General features: G+C 38.2%; 1 protein-coding gene across 4 annotated transcripts in view; it reads right to left on the reverse strand.

Moving 5' to 3' along the window:
- Nucleotides 1-10,916: 10,916 nt before the first annotated feature.
- LOC122735654 (stimulated by retinoic acid gene 6 protein-like) overlaps nucleotides 10,917-23,621 on the reverse strand; it is a 91,767-nt gene continuing 79,062 nt past the window's right edge. For 2 of the 4 annotated variants that reach the window (XM_043977377.1, XM_043977378.1), the window contains 7 exons: nucleotides 21,104-21,185; nucleotides 19,613-19,661; nucleotides 18,357-18,474; nucleotides 17,418-17,537; nucleotides 13,160-13,323; nucleotides 11,777-11,923; nucleotides 10,917-11,610 (listed from right to left, as the gene is read on the reverse strand). In XM_043977377.1, the coding sequence (XP_043833312.1) occupies nucleotides 11,465-11,610; nucleotides 11,777-11,923; nucleotides 13,160-13,323; nucleotides 17,418-17,537; nucleotides 18,357-18,474; nucleotides 19,613-19,661; nucleotides 21,104-21,185 (826 nt within the window). In that variant the 3' untranslated portion in view covers nucleotides 10,917-11,464. Of the gene's footprint in view, nucleotides 11,611-11,776; nucleotides 11,924-13,159; nucleotides 13,324-17,417; nucleotides 17,538-18,356; nucleotides 18,475-19,612; nucleotides 19,662-21,103; nucleotides 21,186-23,621 lie in introns of those variants that run through there. The other 2 variants (XM_043977379.1, XM_043977380.1) reach the window with 2 other exon arrangements.

The following is a 23,621-nucleotide window of genomic DNA, read 5'->3' on the forward strand; positions in this document are numbered from 1 at the left end:
GGTAATAATTACTTGATCTGCATGGAGCTTGACATAGTGGAAGGGAAAATACTCTCAAAAACTATCTGGCAAGGCAAAAAATTATATTTATATATATAGATATATGTACATATGTGTATATATGCAATATGTAATACGTATGCAGATATGTAATATACATTCACATATAGTATAACATTTACTTTGGAATACAAGGCTTTCTCTGATTGTTTCACACCAGAAGAAACTTGTGTGATGGTACCAAACAGCCTAGCTAGGCGTTCACATGAAATCCATGTTCCTTGTGGTCTTAGGGAAGCTGACTGAGAAAATGATCCTTCTGAGAGAGTCATATTGACAGGTATTGATATTTGAAAATTAGGGACTCCTGAACTACCTACTCAGATACTGAAATGATCTGTGATCTCATCTATTCCAAAGTCCCCTGAAAAAGTTTTGATTACAATTTCTCCAGGCCTATCCATCTTGTATTATTTTTGTCCATCTCCTCCCATAAGTTTGTCACAGATGGTCTACCCACCATCCCAGACACTTTTCACTTCCTCCCGACACTTCAAGGTCATGTCTCTGGCTACCCACCTGTTTATCTCCTTTTTCCCCTCACTGTGACAAGCCCATCTCCTCTTTGTATCCTGCAATTCCTTTTATTCCTATTCTTTTTTGGGTTCCTCATTGGTTATATACCATAGTCTGCACACATCCACGAAGAGCCTGTTTGTTGTCATCTGTGTGATGCCCGTTTTGAATTCTTTGGAGACAGCCTTAATCCATGTCTTAGTGTCATATAGCACCACCAGTAGAATGTTGGTAGTAAAAAAGACAGGCCTTTGCTTTCATACGAAGCTTTAGGTCAGTAAGAGAGCATTGCAGTTTCCCAAAGGCCCTTCCTCCCTGAGGTACAACTCTGGCAGATCCAACTCATTGTCCACCTGTGTTGTCTTACATATACACATTGATGGACTAGCTCTGTAAGGTGTTCACCCAAATGCACGTTGTGTTCTGTGCAGTCAACATTGAAATATCACCCTTTGGTCTGCCCAGGAGGCTCTGCAGTGTTCAGGGCTTTGATGCAGTAAGCACAATGTCATCTACAAAGAGAGCCATCTGAAGGAGCTCAGCATCCGCAGGACTCTGATGGATCAGTTCTGTCACAGTGAAGAACACCTTTGGTGAGCATACATGTCCCAGGTTTATGCCTTGCCCGATGTTTATCGTTAGAATAGTGTTAAACAGGGTTTGAAAAAAATATTTTTGAGGTAATAATAGTGGTTAAATGACTTTCCCAGGGTCACACAGGTACTAAGTGTCTGAGGCCTGATTTAACTTAGGGTGCTCATGACTGCAAGGCTTGTGCTCTATCTACTCCACCACCTACCTGCTACTGGACGGGTTGTAAAAAGATCTATCTTCAAGAAATCTTGAATAATTTTGATGTACAGATGGAAGCCTGTAACACATTGTTTTCTTTTGTTGAATCAAATACTTTTTCATAATCAACAATCAGTATGATGTTAATATTACCATCATTGTCAAAGATGTGGTCCATTGTTGAATATCACTTGTGAAAGCCTCCTTGTTTTTTGTGGGGGGGCAGTGAGGGTCACTCAGGTCCTCCTGAATCCAGGGCTGGTGCTTTATCCACTGCATCACCTAGCTGCCCCATGAAAGCCTCCTTGTTTCCTACCAATCTCCTTATTGAGAATGCCTTTGATTTGTATAAATGATTCATAAAGTTTTTGTATAGATGGGAGAATAGGCATATAGGTCTGTTGTTATTGATGTCTTGCTTGCCTTTTTTACATATTAGTTGAAAAGTCCAATACTTTTTTATACAACTTTAGTATATTCTCCTCCTTCAAATACCTTGTATATCATTCCCTCAAAGCTTTTAAAATTGTGTCACCTCCAACACAGATCTCCTTTTCTTTTTTCAATTTTTGTTTCCTTTAGTATCAGGTATCTACCTCTTCTATAAGCACATCTCTTTCTGCAGTGGTGTGATGCAAATGTGAGATGGAGAAAACAATTTCTTATAATGATTTTGTAAGTATTTTTCATTTTTACTCCATAGCCTTCCTTCAGTTTTCATCCTTAAATGCCCTTGGGAGGGTGTTGCTTACTTGGATATTTTAGCAAACTTTCTTTAAATTGGTTTTACCCTTTACTACTTCTCTGTGCTTTAAATGAAGCTATCTGTAATCATTCATTATCCTCATACTAAGATTTTACAAATGAATTCATAATTTGTTGCCTTTGACAGCATCTTTCTCCCTGTAACAAATAAATCAGATGGCTGGCCAAGGCAATTTCTGGGATCTTTTGGTTTCTTCTTTGTGCCTATTAATCTGCATATTTCTGTTGTCATTTCCCCATATTTTAAGGTCACTTTATTTCTTAAATAGTTCTGGGATATTTCAATTGTCTTCTATATATTTTTTCGCTATTGCACTTTCTTCTTTCTTTTATAAAAAGTCACATTCTTATCTTAGCTCCAATAAATAGGTGGTCTAACTGTATACAAATAACTAACTCAGAGATAATTCCCACATCAATCAGAAGTCTTTTATTTGTTAATTTCATTTGTTGTTATATTATCCAGTGCTTGCCAAGTCTGGCATCTATCAATTCTTTTATTAAAAAGAGTGTTCCAAACGTATGGTACCTACTTTTCTAGGCTATTATGAAGAAAAATGTCAAGTTTAAGGTACTATATACAGGTTATGATGAACAGGATACTGTCAGAAAAACCTGGAAAGATCTACATGAACTGTATAAAAAATAACAGCAATAGTGTAAGATAAAAAAAAGTATTAGGTGTACTCTATGTAAAGAGCTTTAGAAAAGGTGCTAGGTGGTGGGGAAGATATAAAGTCTACAAAAACAAAAACAAAAAAATAGTGTTCATGATTATACACAGTAAAAGCAATATTGTGCGACAAACAATGGTGATAAACTTGGCTCTTCTCAGAAGTGCAATGATCCAAAACAGTTTCAAAGGACTCATGAAAGAAAATGTTCTCAACATCTAGAAAAAAGAACTGTGGATTATGAATGCGGATTGAACCATACTGTTTCTACTTTGGGGCTGATTTTTTTCCTTCTTTTTTGAGGTTTTTCCCTTGTGTTCTGATTCTTCTTTCACAATATGACTAATGCAGAAATATGTTTAATGTAATTGTGTGTGTACATATATATATATACACACACACACATATATATACATACATATATACATATACATATACATATATATATAACCTATATCAGATTGCTTTCTCTCTTGGGGAGAAGGGAGGGAAGGGAGGGTGGGAGAAAAATTTGGAGCTAAAAATCCTATGAAAACAAATGTTGAAATTTATCCTTACATGTAACTGGAAATAATAAAATACTTTTATTAAAAAAAAAGTGTTCATGATATAGAAGCATGAGGCTCCCATATAATCTATATGTCTTTGGGTTTCATCACTCCTTTTCCTGTACCATGCTTTCATACTATATCTATCTATAACTCCATTTACATCTTTCTATCTTTCTATCTTTTACTATCTCTATCTTCATCTTTTTTCACCTTTGCAATAAAATCACAAAGTATCAGAGTGTATGTTAATTTAATTTGGAGGGTCTCATAAAGTTCTTCATTGAACTTTTCCTCTCTTTGTCCTCAGTGATTAATGATGTGTAAGTCATCATTATTTTCATGGTATTTTTCTTCAAATACATACTGTTACATTGTATTATTGAACAATATGATTGCGATATGTGGCAAGTAAAACTATATGTGATGGCCCTATTACTGTCCCAAGTATAGGGAAAATTAGCTGGGGTTTCTAATATATTTGTTACTTAGAAATTAGAGGCTACCGTACCAGTTTTGAGGAATTAAGCATTTATTAAAGCATATTAAATATTAGTAAAGAGAGAACGCATGGCTCTGAAAGATAGAAAAGCCTAGCTAGGAAATAGAAGAGAGAAAATAGGGGACCCTAAAGGGCTCCATCAGCTCTCACCCAGTTCCCACGCCAAAGAAAGCTAGCATCTTTGCAAGCTTCCTGAGGGCAGGAGCAGAGCCTGCCCATAAATATTGTTCAAAGCTAATTGGCTAGCATCACTAAAATCTATTGGTCCACTGGATGTTGCAGTCTTACTGAGGTCAGAGAACAGATCCTCTATTGGGAACTAGGCTTTCAGGTAGGTGTGGTTTTGAATGAGGTAACTTCCTGACTCTGGGCTGACCTTAAGAAAGGTCAGGCCCTACTCTCTCAGCGACCCCTATTATTAATAATTTTCTCACAAATATATGATGATCAAATGTCCCATGAGAAAATCTTTCTATTTGCCTTTGGGTGTACAATAAAATCCACTTTGCCAACTCCTTTTTTTTTTACCTCCCCAAAGAATACCTGTAACCCATCCTTAACATTTTATAACTCCCTTTCTTCTGATTTCATTTATAGCAAGAATATCAAGATTGATATAGTTTAGCTCATCCAGCTATATGTGTACTTTTTGTTCATTGTATAAAGATCTTGTATTTAGAGTAAAGCTAGTCAAAGTTACATAAAAATACTGAGCTTTATTTATTGTTAGTCTAAAAACCCTGATTCTTAGTTTCTTTTATCTCTTTTCTCACCACCTTGTCACCATCATGGAACAGCAGGAGGGGTTTCAGGACTAATGGTCATTTCTTAATTTTCTTTGTTTCATCGGTTGCCATGGGCAAAAATAATTCCTCACTAGGTGGTCAGGCTATTGAGTGGTGATGTGTCTCTCTAGATTTAGAGAGATTATCCCTAGAAAACTCTCTCAACATGTTCCTGGGACCATCCTCAAATCTGTCCAGTACAGAGACCCTGGCAGAGCTTGCATTGCTGACACAGTTTTCAATCATTCAGAGTGTTTATCAAGTACTGTTCTATGCACTGGTGATACAGACAATAGTGAAATAGTTCCTGTCCTCATGGGGTTTCTTCATGTCGCTGAAAACATGTACACAAATGAGTGTATACAAAATGAGGACAAGATAGTTTTGGGAGGGGGGTGCCTCAGTGTCTGGGGGGAACCAGGAAAGATTTCAGGAAAAAGCAGTGTTTGAGCTGAGCCTTAAATGAAACCAGGGATCTGAAGAGATAGAAGTGAGGAAGGAGTGCATTGTAGGCATGGGGGACAGAAAGTACAATGGTGTAGAGTTGGATCATGGATTGGATGGTACTCTGTAGAATAGAGGGATTCTTTGTTATTGTTGTTGGGTTGGTTAGTTGTTTTTCAGTCATGCAATTTTCTTCTCCAGCTCATTTTATAAATGAGGAAACTGAGGCACAGAGAGCCAAGTGACTTGCCCAGGGTCACCCAGCAAGTAAGTGTCTGAGCCTGGATTTGAATTGAGGAAGATGAGTCTTCCTCACTCCAGATTTGACACCCTATCCACTGTGCCACCTAGCTGGCCTAGAGGTATTCTAGCTATTAATTAACTAGTATTAATAGTTATGTGTTATTGTGAAAAATGCCACATGGAAAAATTATGATTAGTCACAATATTCTAAGAGCTGTCCAGGTTAAGATGAAGGTGTTTAATCATAGGATTGCATAATTTGAGGGGTCCTTCAAGATCAATTATTCCAGAATTCTCCCAATTTAGTTATAGTTATATAACTAAATATATATATATAATATATAATATAAATATAGTTATATAACTCCCAATATAGTTATAGACTATTTTGCTTGAAAGCATTGATGGAACCCATATATGTTATTCTAGGATATATATGTATGTATATATATATATATATATATATATATATTTTTTTTTTTTTAGTGAGGCAAAGCTCATGACTCTCACAAACTGGAGGTCCCTTTCTGAGCTTTGTATCTCTATAACTTGGGTTTCTTGATACTATTTTTTAAATAAAAGAGAACTAAGGAAATTTTGGAGCAAAATAGAATTAGACCGGGGAAGCTAGGTGGCACAGTGGATAGAGCACCGGCCCTGGAATCAGGAGTACCTGAGTTCAAATCTGGCCTCAGACACTTAACACTTACTAGCTGTGTGACCCTGGGCAAGTCACTTAACCCCAATTGCCTCACTAAAAAAAAAAAATAGAATTAGGCCTATTTTTATTCCTTCTCCCCCACTCCGCAATTACCCAAATAACACTGCTAGCACTGATGTATTCTCATAGAACCATAAAGGCAGGAACTGTATTTGTTTTTATATTTCCATTTATAGGATAGTGCCAGGCACCTATTACATTCTTATTATTGATTTGAAGTAAATTATATAGAACTGTAGGACACTGAAGGATCCTGCAATACTGCATTTTGAAAAATACTGTTCTCTACTTCTCTGGTACTAAAGAAGTGGGTCAATTTAAATGTGTGTGTGTGTGTGTGCGCGTGTGTGTTTATGCACATGTCTGTCTTTGTATTCTTCATGAATTAAAATACATCCTTGTCTACAAGAATCAGGATGATTCTGTGATGTTCCTCACACCTAACAGTTTGACTAAACACTTATTATTTTCAGGTATACCTGCTATGTCTCTGTAAGAGCATACAGTTGAAGAGCCAAAAGGTAACCTAACTCTACCAGTAATCCTTGGACTTAAGTTTGAATGAAAAGGCATTCATTCAGTGAGTAGAATGTGTGGAAAACTCTTCCAAGTTTTAGGTATACAAATAAAGAGCCCCTTGCCCTCAGTGAGCTGCCATTCTTCTTTTATACAGTCTATTTCAAACAGATTTTATTCCCCAGAACAAGAATTGCATTTCTATATGTGCACAGTACTGAAAAAGTGCAATGTTGTTCTCTTCTTCTGCCCACTTCCAAGTATTCAGAATGCCTAGTTTTACACAGTAGCACAAATGCTATTTTTAAACTGCCACTTGCCTTGGCTACAAATTTGAGTCATTCAACTTTTGAAGACGTGTGTGGAATCTCTCTCTCCTACCGCAGTTAGTCCTTTTCTTCAGTGTTGGGTCTAGAAGAAGCACCTTCAGACTGCCTGGGAATCCACTAGGTATGCTGTAGTCATGACCTCTGCACTCTGGTACAGCGTAGTAATGTTGGGGTCACATACTGTCTCCATTTCTTTCTGCTGATGCTCCGATTCTTCCTTCCCAGTTGTTTGGTTCCCATTTAGCCAGCTGATTATTTTATTACATTTGTCAAGGATCATCTGTTTTTCATCAATGGTGTCAAAGTCAAATAGAAACAGGGGCCACAGAACCAAACACAAGGATTCCTTCAGGTCATATATTGACTTACAAACACAACTGTTAACATGATTTATGTTCTATCAAATTTTTATTTGTCTTGCTAAATGTTTCCCAATTATTATTTTTTTTTAGTGAGGCAATTGGGGTTAAGTGACTTGCCCAGGGTCACACAGCTAGTAAGTGTTAAGTGTCTGAGGCCGGATTTGAACTCAGGTACTCCTGACTCCAGGGCCGGTGCTCTATCCTCTGTGCCACCTAGCTTCCCCACCCCCCAATTATTTTTTAATCTGGTTTTGTAGCATGTTTGACTCTTCTGGTCGGTATTACTAGTTTTGCCTTGGAGTTTCTCCTCTAAAGAACTTACATGTCAATGGAGGGAGGCAACTAGATCTGACTCAGACTGATCCCCTGAGATTTTATGGTCAATACTGAAATGAAATGAAAAACAATTACAAACTAGTAGGTCATTTAACAGTTAACAAAAGATTTACTTCATGATAGCAGGAGGGTAATATTCAACAAGAATATGCATTGAGGACAACCCAAGTTGATTCAGGCTCCTTGCCTCTGAATTTCCCTTGATGGTCTGTGACAAGGTATAACTTACAATTCCTGCTCTGGAAGTCCATCTCTCTGTGTAACAACTTCATGCAGAACCCTTGTTGTTGTTGTTGTTGTTTGTCTTTTGTTCTCAAAGAGGACCAACATCAGAAGGGTGATGTCTTGACTTGTAGGTAAATTGGACATAAGTGAGGCAGAACTGCACAGAGTCATCAGCCTAGCTCTGTCCTTCCTGTTGATCTATATAGAAATGTTGAGTTCATGAGAAGTAATATGAGAGAAGGAAGGGAGGGAAGAGAGAGAGAGAGAGAGAGAGAGAGAGAGAGAGAGAGAAGGGGGTCCAGGACAACCTTGGTTATAATCCATGGTTAGGGGGGGCAGGACCTGGGTGATGAGCCATCAAAGGAAGCTGAGGATGAGTGGTCCAACAGTGTAGAAGGCCCAGGTATGGGTTTCTTTCCAAGATGTTCTCTGGGTATTCCTGTTCCATAATCTTCTTCTTTTAGCATTCAATTTCCTTATGTAAACCTTCCAGGAAGCATATTATAATGACCCATGTCCCAAAACTAAGCTGCAGGCCTCAAAAGCAACTATAATTGGTCAGGCTTAGGCCAAGGAAAAGTAACATAAACCAATATAAGATGCCTGTGGAAAGACCCCAATGGCTTCCCAGACTTGATCGGACCTTGCCATGCCTGTGTGTGCCCGTGGGACAAAAGACCATAACTTGGGAAGTTGCACATCAACCAGATGCTGGGAGGCTACCATGGATACCTCTGTACCAGTATTCTTGGTCTGATTATATATCCTTGTTTAAGTAAACCTTAGCACTAGAAAGTAAAAGGCCTGTTTCTTCATTATTTCAACACCTGCAAAAGAACTCAGTACAGACAAACAAGAAGACAACTAGGAGAAAGCAGTGTTTCTATTCACACAGTCCAGGGAGGAGAGATTATCCAGAAGTAGAGGGTGGTTAAAAAAGGATAAGGATTAAAACAAATACATCAGGTAGAGACACGGGAAAGTATTCTGGATTAGGAATGAGGAAGTAAAGTTGAATTCCATGGGGCAGCTAGGTGGCTCAGTGGATAAAGCACCGGCCCTGGATTCAGGAGGACCTGAGTTCAAATTCGGGCTCAAACACTTGACACTTACTAGCTGTGTGACCCTGGGCAAGTCACTTAACCCTCATTGTCCCACAAAAAAAAATTCAATTGCAGCTCTGCCAACAACTAGCTATGTAACCTTCGGCATCCCTTCACATCTCTGTGCTTCCTTATTTGTTAGGTAGTTGGTCTCAATTTTATGAAATCACTGGTAATCTAGGAGAGTACAATTTCAGTTGAGTAGTAGCAAATTCACAGATTGAGAAGAGAATGGGAGTAGGAGAAATGAAAAAAAAAGTGAAACAGGTTTTTCTTCCCTAGGAGTTAGCCCAAATAAGACATAGGATGCAAGTTTAAGGGACCGGTAGAGTCAAATGCAGGTGCTTAAGGGACCGGTAGAGTCAAATGCAGGTTTTTAAGGGATGGGAAAAACTTGGGGATGTTTGTAGGCATCAAAAGATAGAGATTAAAGGTTAGAGGGAGGATGATTGAAGGAAAAGTTCCTGATGAATATGAGAAGGCATGAGTCAAGTAGAGAGACTGGACTTGATGAAAACACTTTTTATCAGAGAAGATGGAAGATACTAGCAAGGGATTTCAAGGTATCAAAAAGGGAGAAGAAGCAGTTCTACCCAAATAGCCACTATTTTCTGAATAAAATAGGAAGTGCAGTGTTTTGGTGAGACTGAGGGAAAGGGGTGGTATAGGAGTCTTGAGAAGAGGCAAAGTTTAAAATGGTGACTTGGGGACGTATGATGGTCAAGTTGGAAAGGATAAAAGTTTTTCCATGCAGCAGTTAGGCTCAGTTGACATTAGATAGAATGGGTTGTTGTAGTAAATCTAGTTCGCAAGGTAGTATAGCTTCTTCCAGGAGCATTCAGCAGCACTGTAAGTAGGACTAGAAAAGGCAGATGATGGGGGTTTAGCAAAGGAGGATCTACAGCAGTGCAAGGGATCCTAGAGAAGAAACAAGTTCATAATTTAATTGGTTGAGTGTGTATATTTTTGTGAGTTTATCTTATTCTTGATATTTTGCTGAATGTTTTTATTAATTAAAAAATAGAAGCCATGTCATCCTCAACTAGAGATATTTTATAGTCAATATTTTATATATTGACTTCCTCCTGGAGTCAGACTCAGAAACCTCTTCCTAAAGAGAGTCTAGAAGCACATGTGTCTTCTCTTGAAGCTGAAAGCCAAAAGAATTAAGATTTTTTACTTCCCAAGCTCTTGTTAACTCCACCCCTCATATAGATACAACATCAAATAGTTATTCTCGGGGGCAGCTAGGTGGCGCAGTGGATAGAGCACCGGCCCTGGAATCAGGAGTACCTGAGTTCAAATCCGACCTCAGACACTTAACACTTACTAGCTGTGTCACCCTGGGCAAGTCACTTAACCCCAATTGCCTCACTAAAAAAAAAAAAAATTATTCTCTCCACTAATGAAGGTCTTATGCAAATATAAGGCTTGAGCCACCAGTTACAAAGAGGACCAAATTTCCTCGGCAATCATGTTTCCCATTGTCCCAGCCTGTCCAATAAGAAAATAGCTTTCTTCTTTAGGGTTTAATTAAAAGTTACTTCTTCCTAGTTACAGATACTTCCTAAAAGCAAGGGTTTCCCCTTCCCCAATACTTCTCAGTACTCTTTAAAGATGGAAAGCCTCTCAGGGAGTTTTTACAGTCTCATTCAGAGGATTTCTCCCAGAGACAAATAAAACTCAGGGGAAAACAGAAATACAAGTAAAATCATTCAAAAACATCACAGCTTGCAGAGCTCAAGAGGTCTCGCCTAGATCTCGTTCTCAGCTTCTTGCAAAACACAACCCCCGCCCCTGCAATATTCCAGCCCAGAGATCTGAGATTTCATTGCTGCTTTCTATATATTTCTTTCTTTTTTTTTTGGTGAGGCAATTGGGGTTAAGTGACTTGCCCAGGGTCACACAGCTAGTAAGTGTCAAGGGTCTGGGGCCAGATTTGAACTCAGGTCCTCCTGACTCCAGGGCCAGTGATCTATTCACTGCGCCACCTAGCTGCCCCATGTATATGCTATGAGATATAAGAGAAGGGAATAAGCATTCATTATGTGCCTACTATATGCCAGGCACTGTGCTAAATACTTTACAAATAGAGCAATAGAATTCATGGGTTTTGTGAAATTTTGTCCAGTGATCCCTTCACTCTGTCATGGGGCATGGTCACACTTCTTACAGAAGAACTCTTCCCAGTTAAATATATTCTATTACTTTAGGATCCCATTCATTGGGAAATAGTCACTGACAAAAAATTCCTGATATTGTTTAAGCCTTCAAAGCTACCTCATGGCCCACATAGCCAAAGTAAGTTTTAAACAGGGTTTAACTGCTCAAAATTCCTTTAGATTTTTAACTTGATGAAATAGTGCTGTATTTCTTAACCACTTGGTCAAATATAATCGGAGTGAAAGATTTTAGCCAATTGTAGCTCTTGCTTTCACCGGAGATAATCTAGTTGCATGTGTTCTGGTAGCATCCCACCATTCTAAGCTCTCTCAAGCCGATGTATTGTCCTCTGTCCATTAAATCCAGTGCCAGTTTCAGTTTTATAATACATCAACAGAATTTGTCTGCATAGCAACTCTGATACCCAAAGCTGGTTTAGGTTTTCTGTGCAAGGTAAGCCCAGGGTTTTTTAAAAGCGTATACAGCAAGAACCATCTTGTTCTGGACTTTATTGAAACTCTAGGACCTACAATAAAAATAAACAAAAAGAGGTCATAGTGAGGTGGTTTTAACTTGCAATGAAAAATACTATTTGATCTAAGAAAACACTGTGGCAGGCCATAATGGGCCAATTGTTGGGAATTTCATTCTTTAGTTACCACAGGAGATATCAAAGAATAAAAATCATTTACCAGATGAATGATTTAAGTGCCAGTAGGGGGTGGACTTCTGTAGTTTCCTTTCGTTGTTGACCATCAGCAAGATATGGCAGAAACCAACGAGTACAGGGTTGGTGTGATAATGGTCCACAAACAGCATGCCAATCCAGGCTTGGAATCCTAGTGTCAAAAGGATCCCAAAAAAGGATGTGTTAGACCCCAGAAATGTATCAACTCTTTGCTTGACCAGTATTTTGTGGTCCCTCTCTTTATGACAAGGTGAAATAGAATGTTGAGGGCGAGGCAAGTTTGTCAGGACATACCAACATATGAGAGGCAGCCAAGTAGTTCAGTGCATAGAGAGCTGGGTCTGAAATCAAGAAGACTCAACCTAATGAGCTAAAATCTGGCCTTAGACACTTCCTAGCTGTGTGACCCTGGGCAAGTCACTTAACCCTGCTTGCCTGGGTTTCCTCCAATGTAAAATAAGCTGGAGAAGGAAACGGCAAACTACTCCACGGTCTGTGCCAAGAAAACCCCAAACGGGCTTAACTTCCATGAACCTGCAGTTCTCTTTTCTTGCCTCCAGATGGATCTCAAGTCTTTGCTTTGACTAACTGCTAGCTGAAACATTTCTACGTCCTTTCTGATGGAGTTATGTTTTCAGAATGATTTAACCTTGTAACTAGCTAGCAAAATGTAGCTGTGAATAAATTATATAGCAATATGCTTATATTAGCTAAACTTTAAAAGTATTTTAAAATTTATATCTTCTTAAATTTATATTTATATAAATATATTTATATATTATATACTTACATAAATGTGAATTTATAGAAATATATTTAACCTATTTCATTAAATTACAGTTACAGTTTTGAAAATTGTTATCATTCTTTTTTTGTTTGTTTGTTTGTTTTGGTTTTTTGAGGGGCAGTGGGGGTTAAGTGACTTGCCCAGGGTCACACAGCTAGTAAGTGTCAAGTGTCTGAGGCCGGATTTATACCCAGGTACTCCTGAATCCAAGGCCGGTGCTTTATCCACTGCACCACCTAGCCGCCCCCTATCATTCTTTTTTTAAAAAATTAAGTTCTGAATTCTTTTTTCACCTGCTCCTCAAGATGACAAACAATATGATTTCAATTATATATGTGATCATGCAAAACATATTCCATATTAGCCATTTTGCAAAAGAAAATACACACAAGAAAAATAAAGAAAATGAAAAAATTTGCTTCAATCTGCACTCAGAGTTCATTACTTCTTTCTCTAGAGGTAGGGCAGCATTTTTCATCATGAGTCCTATGGCATTGGCATGGATCATATTCTTGATTAAAATAACCAAATCTGTCCTAGTTGGTCTTTGGCATAATACTGTTGTGTATTGTTGCAAGCATGGGGGCAAAGGACACTTACCCATGTCTGCAGCTTCATAACCAGTCTGCATGATAGTTCTGTCTATGCGTGCCATTAACCAAGTTCCCAGGATACAACTGACAAATAGTCTGAACAAACAAGCTCCCAGGCCCAGAAGCACATTGTAGAAAAACAGAAAATAATTGAAGTTGTGAAATGCTTTCCTGAAAATAGGAGAGTTCAAAAGTGAATCTTTCTCTCATTGTTCATAGGTATCAGATATTTATCTTTCTTTTGGGGGTTAAATACACAAGAAACCTCAGCTTATTCAATTCATTAAACACTATACTGTTTCATGGAGATACAATGATGAAAATTTTAAAAATAGCCTCTGCTGTAAAAAAGCTTCCATTTTATTTGGGGGTGGACCAAGGAGATACAATATGTACACAGAGAAGTAAATGCAAAGGAATTTGAGGAGGGCATTAACAATGGGAGAAGGTAATACATGACCTGCAATAGGACACGACACCAAAATTGTGCCTTGAAAATAAGAATTCTAAGAGGCAGACTGTGAGGAACGAGGACATTCTACTCGTAGAGCAATAACCCCTGGGAAGGTACAACAATGGGAAATGGAATGCTGAGTTTGGGGAAGGCCAGTTTGTCAGGACATACCAACATACTAAAAGCAGTGAGGTGGCATAGTGTCTAGAGAGCTGGGCCTAAAGTCAGGAAGGCTCATCTTCCTGAGTTCAAATCCGTTTTCCCGGTTTCACACACTTACTCTACTAACAAAACACACACACACACACACACACACACACACACACACACACACACACACACACACACACACACCCCTCGAGGTCTTCCCTTTATCTTGCCTCAGTCTTGAGCTATCTCTCTTGTCATGGATTGGAAAAACAAGAATAAGAACTGGACGTGTGATTTCATGGATATATAGAACTCCCAGATGAGTAAACTATCTCTCCCAATGCAGTTTGGCACTTTCTCTGTAACTTACAGTCTTAGAGAATTGCTTAGATCATTGAGAGACTTGCCTAAGGTCACACATCCAAGATACATCTGAGGTAGGAAGTGAACTTAGACCTTCCTGGCTCCAAGACCAGCTCTCTATCCACTACACCATGGCTGCTCTTTATTGCTAAACTTGTGGAAATAGTGGTCCATACTTATTGTCTTCATTTCCTTGACATCTGATAATTCTTCAATCCCTGGCAATCTAACTTCTTTTATAACTCTTCTACAGCGGTTTCAAGGTCACTAATGAACTCTTAATTTTAAAATACAGTGGGCTTGGGGCAGCTAGGTGGTGCAGTGGATAGAGCACTGGCCTTGGATTCAGGAGAACCTGAGTTCAAATCCAGCCTCGGACACTTAACACTTACTAGCTGTGTGACCCTGGGCAAGTCACTTAACCCCAATTGCGTCACCAAAAAAAAAAAATACAGTGGGCTTTTGCCAGTCTTCATTGTCTTTGACTTTTCCAAAGCTTTTAATTATGTTGACAATTCCCTCCTTTATACTTTCTCTTCTTTCATTTCTGTGACTGCTCATCTTCTGTCTCCTTAACTGGTTCATCTTCCTCTCACCAATTAAGTTTGGATGTTCCACAAAACCCATTCATTTTATTTATTTTTATTTTTAATTTAATTTAATTTTTTTTTTGAGGGGCAATGAGGGTTAAGTGCCTTCTAAACTTTTTCATTCCTACTCAAACCTCCCATAACTTCCCTCCTTCCCACCCTGTCAGTTGAGAACCTTGCCTCATATTTTACTGAAAAAGTTGAGATGATTCACCAAGAACTCCATTTTATCTCCTCCTCATCTCACATTGCCCATCACCTTCTGCCACTATTATACCTATCTCACATGAAGCCTGGTCCTTCTCTTGACCATCATGTCTTCTCTAGAACATTCACCCCTCTAACATCCCCATCCTCTCACTTGATTTAAATATCTCCTTGTCTACTGGCTTCTCTACTGCCTACAAAATGCCCATGTCTCCCTTATCTTCAAAAGACCCTTACTCATTCCATCCATTCCTACTAGTTATTGTCTGATATCTCTCCTAACTTTGTGGCTAACTTTTTTGAGAAGGCTTTCTACAATAGGTATCTGCATTTCCTTTCCTCTTGCTTTCTTTTTTAACTCTCTATAGAAGCCTGGCTTCTGACCTCATCATTTAACCAAAATTGCCCTCTACAAAGTTACCAATCATTCATTCATTCATTCATTCATTCATTCATTCATTCATTCATTCATTCATTCTCTCTCTCTCTCTCTCTCTCTCTCTCTCTCTCACAGGGCAATGAGGGTAAAGTGACTTTGCCCAGGGTTATACAGCTAGTAAGTATGAGGTGTCTGGGGTAAGATTTGAACTCAGGTCCTCTTGAATCCAGAGCCAGTGCTTTCTCCACTGTACCACCTAGCTGCCCCCTCCAACCATCTCTTAACTGCCAAATCTATCAGCCTTTCTTCCATCCTCATCCTTCTTTACTTCTCTATAGCCTTTGACTCTGTTAATAATCCTCTTCTCATTGATACCCTCTTCTCTCTAGGTTTTATAACACTATTTTATCCTCCTACCTGTCTGCTCCTTTTGTTTTCTTTGCTGGATCTTCATCCAGGTCATGTCTAATAAACTTGTATGTCCTCTAGGGCTCTGTCCTGGGTCCTTTTTTTCTTTTCCTTTTATAGTATTTTACTTGGTGATCTTATCAGCTCCTATGGTTTCAATGATCATCTCTATGATGATGATTTGCAGATCTACTTATCCAGCCCTAACCTGTCTCCCAACTTCCAGATTCACATCCCCAGCAGTGTACTGGACATTTCAAACTGGATGTCCCATAGAAATCTTAAACTCAACATGTCCAAAGCTGAACTTACTATCTTCCTACCCTCCTCCAACTCTCCCACCTTCCATACTTCCCTATTATCAAGGGCACTACCATCCAGTTACTCAGGCTTGCTTCATTCTTGAATCCTCACTCTACTCCCCATATCCGATCTCTTGACATGTTGTGTAAATTTTACCTTCATAACATCTCTTGCAAATGCCCCTTCTCTCCTTTGACAGTGTTATCACCCTGATGGAGGACTTCTTCATTTCACGCCTGGACTATTGCAGCAGTCTCCTGGTTAGTCATTTAGTAGTATCTGACTCTTTGTGTCCCTGTGCATCATATGGTCCATGACTTCTTTTCAAAGATATTTAATGCTAGTACTTTCCCTCCATTGATTATCTCCAACTTATCCTGTATATATCTTGTTTGTATGTAGTTTTTCATTTTGTCTTCCCCACTGGTCTATGGGTTCTTAAGAACAAAGACTATTTTTGCCTTTCTTTGTCTTCCCAGATCATAGTACAGTACACATAGCAAGTGCTTAGTAAATGTTTGTTGAGATTTTTAAAAGTGTGTTCTTATCTTCTCTTCGTTGGAAGCTCATTCTGAGTAGGGGATATTTCATCCTTTGTACTTGTATCCTTGATACCTAGTACAATGCTTGGTAAGGAGTAGGTTCGTGCCCTTTATATTTCAGCCAAACTGGACTACTAATTATTTCCTGATTCCAGAGATGTTATAGTGGCCATCTTCCATGCTTGTAATGTACCCCCCGTCCAATTTCTTCTTGTTGTAATTCTTCTCTTCAAGTCCTTCTTCAAGCACCACTGTTTCCATGAAACATTTCCCCCAACAGAAAGTGACTCTCCTTCATATTTTCCTAGACTGTCATGTCTAGATCTTGCTTTTGCTCTCCTCACAGTATTCCTTGTATAATAATTTGTACAAATAAATCTTATCTCCTGTATGATACTGTAAGCTCCTCAGGGACATGGACTCTGTCACTTGTTATCTTTTTATCCTTAATGATTATGGTACCTTTCATGTGGCAGGTAGGTAATAAACATTTGTCAGACTCCATTATTGAAAACCAACCTTTCATACCATGTTTCCTCATAGCTTACTTATATTTATTCTCTTAAAATTAAACTCATTTAGTTCTATTCTAAGAATTGTATGACAGTTGCCCTATGAAAATATTTATTTGTATTTCTGAAAAAAATTAATGACAACTTAAATCCTTATATTAAGTTGATTAAAAATGTTTGTTAAGGGGCAGCTAGGTGGCACAATGGATAGAGCACCGGCCCTGGAATCAGGAGTACCTGAGTTCAAATCCGGCCTCAGACACCTAACACTTACTAGCTGTGTGACCCTGGGCAAGTCACTTAACCCCAATTGCCTCACTAAAAAAAAAAAAAAGTTTGTTAATTTCTTTTACTTACCTATTATTTAGAGCTAATGGTTTTTGCTTATCTCCAGGTTTAATCTTTGGCTGAAGAAAAAATCTAGCTGCTATCTTTAGTTGTAAAACCATGAGTCCCACAACAATAGAAATGGTGAGACTGAAAGATAGAAAAGAAGATATCATGACTTTAGAAAGCATTCTACAGTTTAATGGGTCAGATTTTCACTTGTGTTATATAGAAGACCAAGACCTAGTTGATTCATTTTCCCTTGAGTCCTCTTTGGACTTGCAAGGGTTGTGGAGAGAAAAATGTACTAAATCTACAAGTGAAAACAACAACATCATCTTAAGAAGAGATAATTGGGAAAAATCATAGTAAACCATTGTACCATACTAAACCACAGATAATAGAGCATCTCAGTGGCACAGTGGATTGAGCACCTGGGCCTAGAACCAGGAAGACCTGAATTAAAATTTGAGCTGACGCTTATTAACCATGTGATCCTGGGCAACTCACTTAACCTCTCAGTTTCCTCAACTGTAAAATAGGGATTGGTAATAGCATCAACCTCCCAGAGTTATTGTGAGGATCCAATAAAATAATATTTATAAAGCACTTGGCACAGTTCCTGACACATCATGCTATATAAATTCTAGCTATGATGGTGGTGGTGATGTTGTTCTAGGGAGAAAATAGTCCCATGGCCTATTATAGCAAACCCTACCAACCTCACCCACTGAAATCAGCTAAGGAAAAGACATACTGTGAATTCTCTAAATCTTGATAAAGAGATTGGAAAAATCACTTCGAGAATTTCCAGATCCTATCTCATCCTTTAATCATTGAGTTAGAGCCAAGAACATTGTCCAACATGCTGAGGTTGAAGCTATGAAGACAGGGAAGTACTTCAAAAGAAAAAGTGTAAAAATGAAATCACTCATGTCAATGTGATAAGAAGAAACTTCAGTAACTTACATTCCAATGCCCAAGCCTTTCAGCATTTCCAGTGCTTGGTTGTGAATTATTGGTAAAACCAAACCATACATGATCATCACACCAAACAGACACTGGACCACATGAATGATGAGGTAACCTGAGGGGAAAAGGTATCGTTTCTCAGAAGGCCAAGGTGAAAAACAATAAGTCAAATTCAACAAGCATTTATTAAGTATTTATTAAGTGTGAGGTACCATGCTTGAGAATATTAATCAATCAGTAAAACACTTATTAAGCTCCTACTAAGACACTGTTCTAAGTGTGAGAAATACAAAAAGAGGCAATCCCTGTCCTCAAGGTGCTTACAGTCTCATGGATGGAAAAACAAGATAAGAAGTGGAATCAAGGACACAACTAAAAGAATTCACCTTTTCAAGAATAAGAGTAATCTCTTCTGATATAGTAAAAAAGAAAAGAAAAGAAAAGAGAGAGAGAGAGAGAGAGAGAGAGAGAGAGAGAGAGAGAGAGAGAGAAAATGGGTAAAATCACGCAAAGTTTTGAGGGAAACCAAGGGCGTTTTCACATCAGAAGACCTCAATCTCCGAAGGAGTTGGTATCAACTTTTTTTTTTTTAGCAACAAACATTTATTTTATTTTCCATTTACATGTAAGGGTAGTTTTCAACATTCATTTTCATAAGATTTAGAGTTCCAAATTTTTGGTATCAACTTTTGAGAGTATGAGGGTCATGAAGAAGGTTGAAGAGAATGGAGGAATTTTGGAACAACTGTAGGGAAGGTGACAAAGAAAGGGTCAATTACAGATAAATAAGCTAATTGTAGGGATATGGGAAAATGAATAGCAGGAGTTTCTAGGAATGGGTTGCCCTCAGAGGAAAAGAAAGTTTTCAGTTAATTCAAGGAGGAAAGAATGTAAGAAGAAAACATATATGATCTAGAAGTACTCATTTATAACAGAACAGGAGTTCCAAAAAGTATGGGAGAAAAGGTGAGTAGTAGTGGGGAGAGGGATTGATAGGGCCTGGGAAGGGATAGGATGAGGTAGAGAGAAAAGCCAGGAGAATGGATTTATGCCTAGAGTGAGAATTTTGAATAACAAGATTTAGGGAAGCAGGAGGTTAGGGAATTTGAGAGGCATGTTATTGATAAGGGAGGTAGGGATAGAACTGAATAAGTAGAATTGAGTAATGGAGGACTGATTGTTAATCTCATTAACCTTGTTTTCCATTAGAAACACAGCAATTTCTCATTAATATGTATGGGTAGAGAACTTACCCCACAAAATATATGCTATTTGCCAACCTGAATATCTTGCTATGGCCACCTAAAGCAAAAGACAAAAACAAAACAAAAAAACCCCAAACTTGTAAATTTGTTGTTGTACCAATATTACAAGTTATCATAATCTAGATTAACAAAAACTTCTGCAAATGTATGCAAAAAGTACTTCTCTTTTCTTTTTTTTTCTTTTTGTGAGGCAATTGGGGTCAAGTGACTTAACCAGGGTCACACAGTTAGTAAGTGTCTGAGGCTGGATTTGAACTCAGATTTTTCTGACTTTTTAAACTTTTTCTGCATCATCTGCTGGCTTTCGTGTGTTGTCTGTGACTTCCACAATACTCTCCCAAAATTTCCATTTAATTTCTTATGCCAGGGCAACTAGGTGGTGCAGTGGATAAAGCACCAGCCTTGGATTCAGGAGTACCTGAGTTCAAATCCGGCCTCAGACACTTAACACTTACTAGCTGTGTGACCCTAGGCAAGTCACTTAACCCTCATTGCCTCACTAAAAAAAAAAAAAAAAAAGGAAATCTGTCTCTGTCCATATGGAATGGACTTCAAGGTACTTTCTAAAAAAAATGGAATAGTCCTGTTAAAACTTTGCTCTCAAAAAAAATGAATGCATCGGTATGAATTAAGTTTATATAAAGTTTAGCTTCTATGTGTGTGTATCTAGGTTCTTTTGATCTTCATTATTTCTTCCTTTAGCTGGAATGGCTTTCCCCCTACCTCCACCAAAATCTGACCCTTCCTCCTATGCCTATCAGATGTTCCCTTCTCCTTAACTAGATGACTTCTCCTCTGAAAGAAAGCCCAGAGTACTTGGTATCTGTCTTATGGCACTTATCATTTTCTGGAAATATGACTTGGGGAAGTCATTTAACCTTCGTGCATCTCAGTATCCTCATCTGTTGAATGGGAAAGCAAATACTTACTTTACTTACCTCACACAGTTGTTGTGAAGAAGGTAATTTATAAAGTGCTACAGAAATGTGAGCTATTACGGCTTCATCTAGGGATCCAGTTCTAAGCCTCATACTTGATTTTCAATATGTAATTATTCAATATGTAAATCTTTAGGCCTAACCTTCTCTTACTATGGAGCCAAGTTCTTTAGAAACAATGGTCTTAGAGAACCCTTTTTGCTTCTTTTTACATGTTGTCTTCCTCCATTAGATTGTAAGCCCCTTGAGCTCAGGGACTGTTTTTTGACTTTCTTTGTATCCTTAGTGCTTAGAATATTGCCTGGCCTATAGAAGGTGCTTAATAAATATTGACTAACATCAACCTTTCAAGTGTTTCAATATCATCTTGGCTGATAACTATGTGTATGATCTAGGCATTTGTAGGGTAGAAATATGATATAGCAGAGGTTGACTGGACCCATGTGCTTTGAGCCTTCCTTCAAAGTTGGATACTGATTAGATTTGGACTCAATAGTTTATTCATATAACGAATGGAGACAAGCCACCACTAGGAACTTACCACACTGTTGGAAGAAGAAGGATTGTGAAACTTCAAAGGAATAAAGTTTTTCTTGCCTAACCACAGCCTTTTTATATGTTTTCTAGATGAAAGCAGAAAATTATTATTAAATATAATTAGAAATATGACCTATTTTGACAAGAAAACAACAACATGTGAAGGTAGGGAATAAACAATAAATGATTACTGTAGGTGGTGCTTTTAGAGATAATATAATATGATAGAAAGAGTACTAGACTCTGCCACTGATTGTGAGGTTTTGCAAAGTCAATTAACTTCCCTGAGCCTCTGTTACCCCAGTCTCCTATGATGATAATGATAACTAACATGTGAAGAGCATTTTAAGGCTTGCAAAGCATTGTACAAGTAGAATTTCATTAGATCCTCACAACAACCCTGGGAGCTAGATGCCATTGTTCTCCCTGTTTTACAAATGAGGAAACTGAGGCTTAGATGACTTGTCTGGGCCAATAAGTCTCTGAGGTGCAGTTTGAACTCAAGTGTTCCAGATTCCTGGTCAGGCACTCTATCTACTATGCCACTTAGCTGCCTAATCAATATTATTAGTTCTATCTCAAAGGATTGTTGTGAGTCTTCAAGGAGATGATTTAATTTTACTAATATCTTGATCCTGTGATACCAATTGTCAGTGTTTTTTGAACAAATGTGCCTGAGAATAAGAAAGAACTGAGAAGGTAGTATTTAGGATGTAGCTATTGCTGACCCTGTGACATTTCATAACTTCCCAGTCTTTTGGTGTATTCTGTGCCTTAGTATTTTGAAGAGTTATTTGTACAGTCTTCAGCACGATTCTCCCACCTCGTATTTTACAGAAAAAATGGAGCTCCAGGGTCCAGTGCAATTAGTATAGCATCATCTATGAGCAGGAGCATTTGAAGAGTACTTTGCCATTGTTAGGGAATCCTTCTTTTGCTTCAAGTATACTCAAGATCTCCTTTATGATACTCTTAAACTCCTTAGGTCAGCATATGTCTGTTTTTACATCTCATTTCATGCCAGTGCTTCAGCAGGTGGTCGAACAAAATGATCTCTGTGGTAATATCTGTCACAATATCTTGCATAATTTAAACATATGCTTGACAGATACTTAGACTGAAAAGTATAGGGGTTGTTTTCTCTTGTTCTAGTTAATCAAATGCCTAAAAATTAAGGATGCATGTCTTTTGTAATATAATCATTTCTGAATATCCAGATGCTAAAACAAAAACAAAACCCAGTATGCACAGTGACATCTAATATGCCAGCATATACTGGCTGAAAAAAGTGATGCTTTTATATAATAATGAGGGGAATATGGTAGCCCACGGCAGTTATAATGATAATGTGCCTGTTTTACCACTGATTGAATGGTATGTCATTGGATCTAAATGCAATGATGCAGTCTCTAAACTAGCAAAAAAACCCTAATTGGTTCCACCCATTATCTTCATAATATGTCATACACTCAATACTGAATACACTCAAATAATTCCATTGCTGAGTAAGCTCACTATCTTCCATTTCTGTAGAGCTTTAATTTGTTAGAATTTTTTCTTTACATGCAACATAAATCTGCTGCTTTGCAGTTCAGTTCATTGCTCCTAGTTTTCCCCTCTGTGGCAAACAGAAAATTCAAAAGTCTCTTCCACATGAAATCCCTTTAAGTACTTGAAGGCAGATATCATATTCTCTGAGTCTTCTCTTCTCTTGAATAAACACTCCCAATTTCTTCAATTGATGGCGTCAAGTTGTTTCACCATTGTGATCATAGTCCTCTGGATGAGTTCTATATTGTTAGTTTCTAAATCTTCCCAAAATGTGGCACCAAGAACTGAGCATAATACTCTGGAAGTGATCTGACAAAGGTAGAGTCCAGCAGGATTATAACCTTTCTATTCTAGATAATATGTGTCTATGAATGTAGTTTGAGAATGTACTAAATTTTTCTATTGCAACATCACTCTATCTCATATTGAACTTGCAATCTACTAAAACCCCTAATACTCAGTTATTATCTTCATGCAGGTAAAGGAGTAGGTATGGACACAGACAACTAATTAGGGAGCAATTAATGGTCCTAGAAGAGGGGAACAGGCTAGAGATAAAATTTTTAAAGGTTGAGTTCACACTATAATATGAAAAGGTAAACCATCAAAATGAGTTCACTCAGAACTAACTAGTACTGAGGTGAAGGCAAAGCTTTGTTGAAAAGTCTGGGGCAGCTAAAACTGCTGGGGTAAGTGTGAAACACAAGGTATTGACAAATGCATTGCCCTCATTCAAAATCTTAACCTGAGTTCCTATAGGCAGATGGCCGGCTAGCCAACAATCCAGCTCCCACCCCCCCTCAGCCTCAGATGCACACCCAGCTGCATCTTTACCAGTGTGGGCCTGATTACTATCTCTCTCCTTAGAATGCCTTTCCAGGTCTCAAGGTCATAGAATGGTGGGATAACGTTGATGCAAGTTCTTCCTCTATTCAAGGATATGCACATTAGGCACTGATGCCCATATTTTC

Source organism: Dromiciops gliroides, chromosome 1 (genome assembly GCF_019393635.1).
Source record: "Dromiciops gliroides isolate mDroGli1 chromosome 1, mDroGli1.pri, whole genome shotgun sequence".
NCBI classification, from domain to species: domain Eukaryota; kingdom Metazoa; phylum Chordata; class Mammalia; order Microbiotheria; family Microbiotheriidae; genus Dromiciops; species Dromiciops gliroides.